Source organism: Vanacampus margaritifer, chromosome 7 (genome assembly GCF_051991255.1).
Source record: "Vanacampus margaritifer isolate UIUO_Vmar chromosome 7, RoL_Vmar_1.0, whole genome shotgun sequence".
NCBI classification, from domain to species: domain Eukaryota; kingdom Metazoa; phylum Chordata; class Actinopteri; order Syngnathiformes; family Syngnathidae; genus Vanacampus; species Vanacampus margaritifer.
Window position 1 is genome coordinate 13,666,908 of NC_135438.1, and position 11,062 is coordinate 13,677,969.

At 39.6% G+C, this 11,062-nt stretch overlaps 1 protein-coding gene across 3 annotated transcripts in view; it reads left to right on the plus strand.

Annotated features, from left to right (window-relative positions):
• The window catches only part of ctnna2 (catenin (cadherin-associated protein), alpha 2), a 227,923-nt gene extending 226,111 nt beyond the window's left edge, over positions 1 to 1,812 (plus strand). For all 3 annotated transcript variants that reach the window (XM_077571045.1, XM_077571046.1, XM_077571047.1), the window contains one exon: positions 811 to 1,812. In XM_077571045.1, coding sequence (XP_077427171.1) covers positions 811 to 1,098 — 288 coding nt within the window. In that variant the 3' untranslated portion in view covers positions 1,099 to 1,812. The remainder of the gene's footprint in view (positions 1 to 810) is intronic.
• Positions 1,813 to 11,062: the final 9,250 nt, after the last annotated feature.

An 11,062-nucleotide genomic window follows, 5' to 3' on the forward strand; every position in this document is an offset into this window, starting at 1 on the left:
CTTTCCGCTACGGATACTCGAAGCAGACAATCTAAGCAAACGTAATAATTGGTGGTAGGCTTGCGAAATGTGGTCTCTCAATATGCACTAATTTAGGTTGTAGCATTATTTCAGATCACCACTAGATGGCACTAAATTATACACTCTGTAGCTTTAATTATGTCGTAAATATTGATATGAGTAAATTTGGCGGGACAAAATGTTGATAAAAAAAATAAAGCCTTTTTGATTAAATGATTAACCGTGATTAATAAAAATTCTAAGATGTAATTAATCTGATTAAAAAAAGCTCTAGATTTTACAGTAATTTTATACGTGTTTCTTGTCACTATTTTACCAAACCTTTTCGTCTATTTGGAAGAAGAGACTCTCATCTGTTGATTTGTGGGTTTCCCTGCACTCTGATCATTATTTCTTTGAACTTTTGTGTACATGTTTATCTGATGCTGGACGCACGAATCCCGCTGAGATTTGAACCTTTTCATGGTGGTCGGCTGGAATCCACACTCATTAAAACTAAGCAGTTGACTCGTCTCTGCATGCGGTCTGAGGAGGCCCACTGGCCGGCGACCCTTAAATGTCAGCCAAACAAAACAGACGGAAACAGAGCACACCTGACCCTGCCTGCACTCATTAGCAGCGGCGAAAGGAAGACGTCACATAGCGAGCACTCGGTTTTATCCCGCTTAATTGACAGTGGCGGCAAAGATCTCCCACCTAGCAGCGCTAATGCTTCCCCATGCTCAAAACAAGCCGACGCGCCCAAGAACTGACTCACTGGACTTGACCTTAAACCTTTATCTCTCACAGCTGGATAGCGCCACCTCGCTCATCCAGGCCGCCAAGAACCTGATGAACGCCGTGGTGCTGACGGTCAAAGCCTCGTACGTGGCTTCCACCAAGTACCAGAAGGTGTACGGCACGGCCGCCGTCAACTCGCCCGTGGTGTCCTGGCGCATGAAAGCTCCGGAGAAGAAGCCGCTGGTGAAAAGGGAGAAGCCGGAGGAGTGCCAGACGCGCGTGCGACGAGGCTCTCAGAAGAAACACATCTCCCCTGTCCAGGCCCTCAGCGAATTCAAGGCCATGGACTCCTTCTAAAAGCAAGAAAAGATTTCCATTGTGTTAGCCCGCCTGTTTTCCCTGCGTGTGTACTCAGGAGAATGACAGTACATTTTCAACTGCCGCACTCGGGCCCCTGTGAAGACTGTGGCTCTCTAACAGCCAGCACACACAAACACGAGTAACACTATTTATCTTATCGTAGCTTAACATGTGAGAGCCAAACTGTGACAAAAATATGGAACTTATTAAAAATACATATCAGGAAGAGGTTTAAAAAAAAAAAAAAAAAAAAAAAAAACGATGGCGGTTGATATTGTAGTCTTATTATTAACATGGTGACGACTGGCTGCTTGTATACACATTTAAAATGTTTGAATGAAAATTCTGGATTGTGCTGTAGAGAAGAGACTCTTGGGGTTGCTATACCTCTTTTTTTCTTGTTTTTTCAAAATAAAATGTAACCAGTAGTAGTAGAAATAATAACTTATGTTTTAGATAACCACAAGTGTCAGCATCCAAGTAGTCTCCTTGTTCCGATACAGTGTTTTATCCAAAGCATCCATATTGTGTTGCCTTTTTTTTTTTTTAAGATATTTAATGATGACATCACTAACTATGATAACCTTGACTGAAAGTTGTGTAGCGTATAAATATAAGCCGAGTGGTTTGACTAGTTGTGGTTTGCTCTGAACATCCGTGCATACATGCTCCCTTTATCTCTAATAAATCGCCCTAACTTGGCCCTCAAAAGGTTCATGTTTATTTATTAGTGTCGCGTTTGCGGGACACAACACTTCCAATCTGTGTCACCCGGCTTGCTGTATGTTGCTGCGGTGCACACATCACTGCAAATGGGTAAAATTATTCCTTTTCTGCATCTATTTTGAGTTTTTGTGTTTTGCAAATCCAAGAATAAACACATGAAGTTTCTAGCGGCTATTAAATCCAGAGACAAAAGTGTTTAAACTGGAGTTGGCCTCAGCGGGGTAAACTAATGCTCAGGTTAAAGTGTGTTACTGAGCTACTGACCAAAACTGGCTGCTTTATAAACTCACTTCAGAGTGTCGAGAGGGGTTTTCTCTGTTATACACTTCAAATGGACTTTTTCACCCCCACAGGAAAAATAATTAACAACAGGAAAGATCGGGTGAAGAAATACTGAAAGTTGCAATCCGAACTTTAGTGTTATCTTACACTCACTTTGGAATATTCTGTTTTAGGACCAAATTGGACAAGTTGTTCAAACGCAACATGAACATCACATGAGTTTGTAGCAAACAAATCTGCAAGTTTATTTTCCAAAGTAGTTTGGGTAGCAATTCATTTTCTATACTGCCCTCATTAGGCTCGTGGGAAGTGGTTAGGGCAATGGTTCTTTAACCTTGTTGGAGGTACTGAACCCCACCAGTTTTCTATGCACATTCACTGAACCCTTCTTTATTGAAAAATATAATGTGTTGTTTTTTTTCTCTTTCAAATTCAAGACAAAGGTATATTGAATAGGTTTATCGAATATGGCTGTCTTCATCTTGAATACAGAAAGTATTGTGTACTTGTTTTTCCCATCTCCATGCATCCTAAAGTTGTCCTTTAGTTTTCCGAGATAGACTCCCACCACTCAACTCTATAGTGCACATGAACCATCATCTGTTTTCTTAAGATGGAACCCAGGGGCAGCCGATAGAATGAAAAGAGCAGAGGCCCCAGAATTGAACCCTGTGGAACACCATACTTTCCATAGTATGTATGAATTCATATTGCACATATTCGTCCGACCAGTTTCTTTTTATGCTCGACATAGTCAGTATGAAGGGATTACAATAATAAAGAAATCACACGACGTACCATCACAACAGCCACACGTTGACTGCTGAGCGCACCAAATTCCCTGCAGCACAGATAGGCCAAGCAATGTCGCGTGATCACCTGCAACCAATGATGGCCAAGCGGACATATCATCATAAATCATTTGGGTTGGGTTTGTGTCTTGACCTCCTGCCAAACCCCTAAAACGGACTCAATGAATCACTGGGGTTCGTTTGAACCCACTGGCTTACGGTAAGCGCATACAAAAAAACAAAACAAAAATCTGATTCACCAATATTTGTGAAAGACTTTTCATACATTTCTTCTTACAAAGGGTGAAGAGGGACTGAAGGTCACATTTGTTCTCAAGAATCCATGAATGAGGACCAATGAGAGAGATGTGTGTGTCACTTGCCCATTTGTCGGGGCATCTAAACTTTCTGGACTTGGATGTCAATGATTACAGATAAATATTAATGTAGAATAATGTACAGTAGATAATAGTGATGGCTGCTGCAAAAACTGTAATTCTACATTTGTGCAACACTCAACAGAACAAAGCATAGAAATCAGTAATGTTAATTGAGTCTGTTGCATCTTGACTTTTGAATAGTGGATTAAAGGATCAAGAGTCATTTTTAAGGATAATTAAGGCCTTAATTGTGGAAAAACTCATTTGAGACTTAAAAAAAAAAGATCAAGTAGACACTCTGTTAATTCATTGAACACTTCCATGCTTAGGATGACCAGATTTGATAACAAATGTAGCCAATCTGGTGATCAGCGGTTGTGTTACTGTCGCTACAACAGTGCTAAACCATCAATGCACTCACCATTATCCAACCTTTTTTGCTCGATCTCAGCAGCTTTTTACTGCAGCATTAGGCTAGTAAGACTACATTTCCCATGATCCTTAGGCACAGAAGCTGGAAGTAGTTGTAGTTGCGCTGTGACAAAATAGGACGGTGAAGAGGAATAAATTTATTTGTCCTCTTTGCGTGTTCCAAAATTTTGAAGACAGATTTAATGTAAGAAAAAACACCTTTGCAAAAATGATTTAATAAAAAAACAGAGATCTCTGGACATCGTGACAGACTCCAAACATCACGTAACAGGTGGAATTTCAGAGTCCCGAATGTGTCTCTTCCGCGGGGAAGATGGCTTCTTATAGTTAAACCGACCGCCTCTCTTTCATTTGTAGACAAAACATACTCTCTGGGTACTTTTCCGTGAGCGATGGCGCAAACAGAGTCAGGGGTGTGTGCGTTCGAAGCAGATTCTGTCCTCAAGGACCAAATGTGTGTTTTCGCACAGAACACTGAGAAGGAATTTTTTTAGACCAAACAATATGTTCCAGCTTAGTTCAAATTATACTGAGTTCAACACTATCTCACATCTATAAAACATTTCGACATGGTTAATATAAAGAATTAAAATGTTAATAATATATAACAATGCTTAATATATGAAATAAAGAATTTAAATGTTAATAATATCTAACAACGGCTGCTAGCGAGTAGATGTGGATGAGAATGAGAACGTAAACCTGAATTTACAAGTGAATGAATTTGAAAACTTTTTATAAATCAATTCAAATGTACAATTATTTTTTTAACTCCTTTGTTTATACAACGCCCTTGAGTCTTACTTTCATCACACCACTGTCTGTTACCCCACCATTCGTATGATGAACAGCGCAAGCGCCGGTGTCACGGTCTCAAAGTCAACTGCTGACTATGTCAAGGCCCGTAATCTCATTTTGACCAATGAAGTCCTTGTCGATCCCTCTTAAGTCTGTTGGCTTGTCAAGGGATGGAGGCTAAGAACGGGAGGGCTGAAAGGCTGAAAACACCTACAGTCAGCAAAGTGAGAAATCCGAGAATGTTCACAGCCAGCGGCTCTCCCAAACCAGGAACAATTTGAAGTGGCTGCCTCAAATGAGCTTGTCTGAGACCTGACTGCAACTCCACGCCACTGGCAATTAGTTCCCTTCAAGCAGCCCGTCGCACCTTGAGGTCTTCGCTTCACACCGCAATGATCCGAAATTAAAAAAAATATCGACGGGGATGATATATCATGCGTTGAGTGAAATTCATTGGTTGAGTCCCTGGGAATGAATGCAGCTGTTTTTGTGTCCTCGTTGTGCTGCTAATGGCTATTAAACACTACATGCGTCAGGCATCCGTGCATCACCAAAGTACTCTGTATTTAGGAAACAGGGCCACAAGGGACACACTGTTACACAGTCCAGTTAATGGAGGGATTAATTCCTTTCTGTGACACTGTCTACTACGATAATCCCCGTGTGCATACATCTGTCTGCTCTAAATGAAACATGACAGACTGCACTAGAAAAAAAATTAAAATCTTTTGTTTCGTAAGCTTCCTGGTTGTGTAAGAAAGAATAATAAACTGGAAAAAAAAAAAAAAGCTTTATTCAGTCCCTTTGCTACAATTCCGCATATTAATGGCATGAGGTTTGAATAATTTAGGGATACAGCTGCTGGGGTCTGTGCTCATGACAGGCTACGCTGGCCTCAACTGGAGGAGTTATCGAGGGGGCCCGTCCAGTATCGACCTTGGGCTTTCACACCTTTTCGCACCAGCCAGAGCTTCCTCCTAGTGCCAAATGTATTTGATGCCTGGATAAGTGTGCATTTGTTTTTTTTTGTTTTTGTTTTTTTTCTGGAGAGCTCAGTATTGTTCATTCAGTAATTTTACCGATTTGACATGTCATCATCATTGCTCTCCTTTTTTAATTTTTTTTATGTGGGTGAGTATGTGTATGTGCGTGCTTGCGAGTGTGTGTGTGTGTGTATTCATTAGTCCACTTAAAACCTATTAAAAAGTCCCATACCGTTCACCTAAACCGAACAATTCCAGCCAGAGTCGTGAGGCCGTCAGGAGAACCGAGGAAGGACCAAAAAAAAAGAAAGAAAGAAAAGAAAGATAAGTGTGCATTTGGTGAATGCTATCCCTGAGAGAGAAAAAAAAGCCCCAAAAAGCTGGATCTTTAATTCGAACACCTCACTTGTGAAGAATAGCCCAACTCAAACCTCGCATCGCAAACTCTTGAGTGTGACTTCAATTCATCTTAAGTACATCTTAAAGTGGTGACTGTATTCACAAAAGGCACTGCTCAAAAAAAGAAAACTTGAATCGTGTAATAGGCCATGATGAAAAATGTTATTGATGCTGTAATGTTACCACAAATGTAAGAAGGGAAACACAACAAAACCTTGGGCAAGTACCGGTATGTAAAAACATACAAATAAATGGTCTTCATAGTCAGTAGAGGTAAATGTGTGCTTCGTCTGTTCCTCTTTGCTAAAATTTACCAGATTACTTAAGGGGGGGGAACAGAAATCAGTGAGAAAGGATCATCTTTGCTCCTTCTCCTCCTGTTTTCAAACAACATTAGCACAATGCAATTGTTCCTTCCTGTTCTTCCCAGAATTGTAAATAACTTTGTAGCTAAGCACGGTCTTAAGTCTCAAATCTTCTCAGAATCCTCAAATGCTGCTAATGTTTGTTTTTGTGTCCTGTTCCTGCTAGCTTTGTGTCTAGGGGCACAACGTCAATAGCCCTTACTTTGTCATTTAAACAGCTTAATGGCTGCGGCGTGCATGGCCAAAGGGGCGGTCGCTATTCAGCAATTCTGGTGATCTATGTTGTCGATGTGTCTAATTGTGACTGGTGAAGATAAGTTCAGAGGGCGGATAGGTGGATAATGAATGGCTCGCCCCTGTGCGGCCTCCTACATTACTGCTTCAAAGATGAGTTATTCATACCAGACACATTACGATCATTAAATGATGTAGTGATACTTTATATGAAAATGAAATATGGTTTGTATTTCCAGCCAAAATGAAAACTATTTGTTGCATTGGTTTACAGTATATGAAGTTCTGAAGTTGTGGTGCACTATTCATTTTTTTTTAAGTCGTCATTCAGAATGGGAGCATTGAGTTTTATGAGCCAAATCATGTCCTCTCAGGGAAAGTGGCCTTGTGTGTAACCTGCAGAACAGAAACGCCCCCAAATGTAATGACTTCTGCCTTGGCTTGTGTTTTCACCCTTCCAAGTTAGTTGCTTATAAGCGAGCCTTGTGGCTTTTTTGTAATTCTCTCTGAGCGAAAGGAGCCCAAGCACAGCTCTCCGTCAAGGCCGTTGTAAATAGCTGCTTCATTCACTGGGAAAGGTCTCGCTTGGCATCATAATGCTACCAGTTCGCTCACTCACTCTGAAAAAGGAGATCCTGTCATTTTCTTCATAGTTGTAGACTATTGTGCATATAAAACCTGAATTGCAAAAGCAACAAAAGTAGATTAACCATATTATTTAAGAGAAGCTACCTCACCTTGTAACAAGGAAAAGGATGTGTTCACCATTTTGCAAACAAGGGAAGGTCCTTGGTCCACTGCATTGTCTAATCTTGTGAAACAACTACAGCAGAAGGAGGATTAAAGCAACGGAGCATACTGGTGAAGAAGTGCATGCGTTCCAACTAGCTACTGCAATAGACAAATTGCACACAACATGAAAATGAAATCAATTCAAAGTAGAACTTGAATCATATTTTTTTTTTTTAGCATTGTTACAGCTGAATAGAAGAAAATGGACTCATCATGTTATTCCTCATAATTTCAGATTTTTTTCCGCCCAATTTCAAAAATTCAATTGATCTTTTATTTATTTTTTTCCTCTGCGGGCATTTGTACAAGAATGCACAGATGAGTTGCATCACATGTCTGATCCATTGCATGAATTCATTCTGAACTAGGATATGTAACAATGGGGGAAAGAAACATCTTGCAGGGTACGATATCCCTTCCGCTTCTAGTTCTGATGCAAGCTAATGTAAGTCATCAGGAAAGACATGTGTCAAAGTGTCAAAAGTATATCGAAACTTCTCCCTTAATCACACTCTGCGTGCAGGTTACACTCTTCACACTTTCCATGTCAGAGTCTAACACTGAGTGAAATCATGAGCAGTTTGGCTGGATGACAATCTTATCAGTTACTGAAAATTCAGTCAATGATGCCAAAGTTAGACTGTGCTAAAATTTGACACAAAGACACCTGACTGATTAAATAGAAAAATAATTTTGTGACTAAAGGATGGCATGTATATTTTTATCTGTACTTATGTTATTACACAGAAAATGATTATTGTTGGAATTACATTACATTTGTAATGAGCCCAATCCCACCAAGAATCACAACCACAAACATTAGTTAAAGAGCAGACCCATGCAGTACTTGACGCACATGTGCAGTAGTGGTGACTGACCCGGGTCGGCAACAGTCCAAACAGAAAAACTGTGGCTAATTGTTTGAACATTTCATCAAAAATACAAAATAGGAATGTGATGCAAAACCTGCGAGACAGACCTTGCCTTTCATGGCAGCATGCCAATGATACACAAACAGGGGAGCCCAACCCACAACACGCTTAGGACCGCCCCCTCATTTGAATAACATTTCTACTTGACAGTGTCTGCGGCATAAAATAAATAAATGTGAAAGCAAAGCGTTTTATTTATTGATTGATATTTAATTCTATTTATACATTTATTTTTGTATTTATTTCGACATTTATTTTTAGTTTTTTTTTCATCTAATTTTTTTGGGGGGGGACATATATATATATATATATATATATATATATATATATATATATATAGTTGTTTTTATTTCCATTTATATATTTTTTTTAATTGAATTTTTAAATTATATTTTTCTATCCATTTTTATTTTCACTTTTGGTCATTTATTTACTTATTTTTAGTTTTTGGTGGTTTTGGTCCTCCACAGCATCTCTGGTGGGGACAAAGGTCCCGCCAAAGGCAACGCATATCTAAATTGAAAATAATATATGTCATAACATGCTAATTTCTCAACCAGTTTTCATGAGCTTTATGCCTTGCTAAAATGTATCAACATCAAAGCAAGTGCTAATACAGAACATTTGAAAGAAAGTAATACAGTCAAATATCCTTCCTCATCTCCATCCGCCTATGAAAGGTTATTCCCAGTTACCATGAAGTGATTATACATGATTGTGCATAGTATTTGTTCCATTTTAAAGTACACTAAATATTCACAGATTAAAAACTCTAAACCCTGATCCGCTAACCACCTTTGATTAATGGCTAGTAAAAATGGTTAGTGGCCAGTAACTCTGGGAAACTAGTAACCGCAGTGGCTGGTGAGCAAAAAATAATAATTTCAAGCCTTGGTGCTAACCTTAGATTCCCTCTATTTTTTCAGATTTAATTTTAGGTGATTTTAGTGGGTCAAAAACTACTACTTTCTTTGCTTTTCTTCTATGCTGGGGGCATGTTTTGGGTGCATTCAAATACGATCAACATTGTGTTCTGAGTGGTACCAAAAAAAAGTGTATCTCTGTCTTCTGGAGGGCTGAAAATGTGTGCTTTCTAACTGTGGCTATTGCAGCGCGCGGTGCTTATAGAAAAAAAATGAAATGCCGTTTGCATCATTAGCCTTCCCTTATGTAACAACTTGCATTCGATCACATCCATTGCCGATTGTGAACGGAAGATAATTAGACCCGGTTGAAGGTGCGTGCTCTGCTTTCTTTGCTCATTTTGCTTCCCACCAGATGGCACCTTAATGAGCCAACATTGTCTCTGTTTAATTCACACAGGGCAAGAAATAGCGAGGCAACAGTGGAAAAGTACCCGTTGCAAATATGAACAAGGTCATAATAAAGCGGTCAGCAGATGTCCAAACTGTCTGGAATAACACCTTGATTTATGTCCGTCTGTAATTGAATGAGGAAGGAGAGCGCGACCTCCTTGTTATGCCCGAGCTTGTGGACGTTCCAAACGGCAATTCTATCACATATAAGGGAGCACGATACGTAGGGAGAAGAGTTATATCTTCCATCATCGGCCCAATTATCATCTGAGCGACCATTTCATTAATGTCTGCTTTTAAATGGAGTCTCTTGAATGGAGGCATTTGGCAGAGGAGAACATGTGGCAAAGGTACGCTAACGTACAAGCATGAAAACCATTCAACTTAACCCACAACATGGATTTAATACTTTATAAAGACATTCCTGGATTTTCCGATATTTGATACGATCTGAAATGTGCCATTGTGTGCCATTTCAATTTTAACCCTTTATTCCCTAATTTCGGATTAGGGCGAAATTTGACCCTTTTGGGCTTTAGGGGTAGCATTTCGAAAAATCTGAATAACAAAAACTGTCAGTAAACTATTTAGAATTTAAGAAAATAATCAATCAAATACACAGCAACATTGAACAATATAATTTTTTTGTTTTATTTGTTGCATTTTAGAACGGGATTTTGAGTGTACAAACACACTTTGGCCAATGGAAACAAGAACACAGGGACAAAACCACTGCTAAAAAAAAAAAAGTTTTTGTTATTTGAGTAGCAGAATTTATAGGGGCCAAATTTGACCCCGTGGGTTCTCCAGGGTTAAATTACTTTGGACATCCAATTAAAAGGTCCTAATAATTAAAATGTGGTACAATTCCATTTATTTATGAAGATATTGTAGAGATCATGCAAAAAAGGAAGAGTTGCCAATAACGGTGAGCAGGACTGTATACATTCAGCTTTCTACCTTCAAGGTACTCTAAGCACTTTCAGTCAGTGGCCTTATTCATCTACTGATAATATAGTGTCAGGAGCGACCGTGGGTTCAGTATACATAAAATTAAGATCATGCATTTTAAATAGCATAACAGGACATACTGTAGGTTTAATTATAATGCATCCATGCAGCAAGGAGCCACAACCGCTTGACCCCCTGACATCTGCCACGAACATTGTGCCTCTGAGAAAGCAACGCAGAATATGTCCTTACCTTGCTCCTCATTATCCGAACAACTTCTGTGAGTAGCGTGTTTGCCTCTGTAGCAACGTCCTTAGGCTTTTTGTATCATCACATTAAACTGACCTGTTGTGACTGGCTTTGTGGCCACAACAAATGTTGCCTATTCCCGGAATATTATTTACATTCACATTTCCCAGTATGCTGCCGTCATGTTACCCAGTGCCTAATTCTATCTAATTGAGTAATGGCAACAACTGCGCATGGTGGGACCTCCACGACAAGGTCAAGTCCGAAGCATCAGCAGCTTCCCGCAGAGGAACCGATTCAAGCCTGCGTGTACCGCAGAGCTCACAGTGGG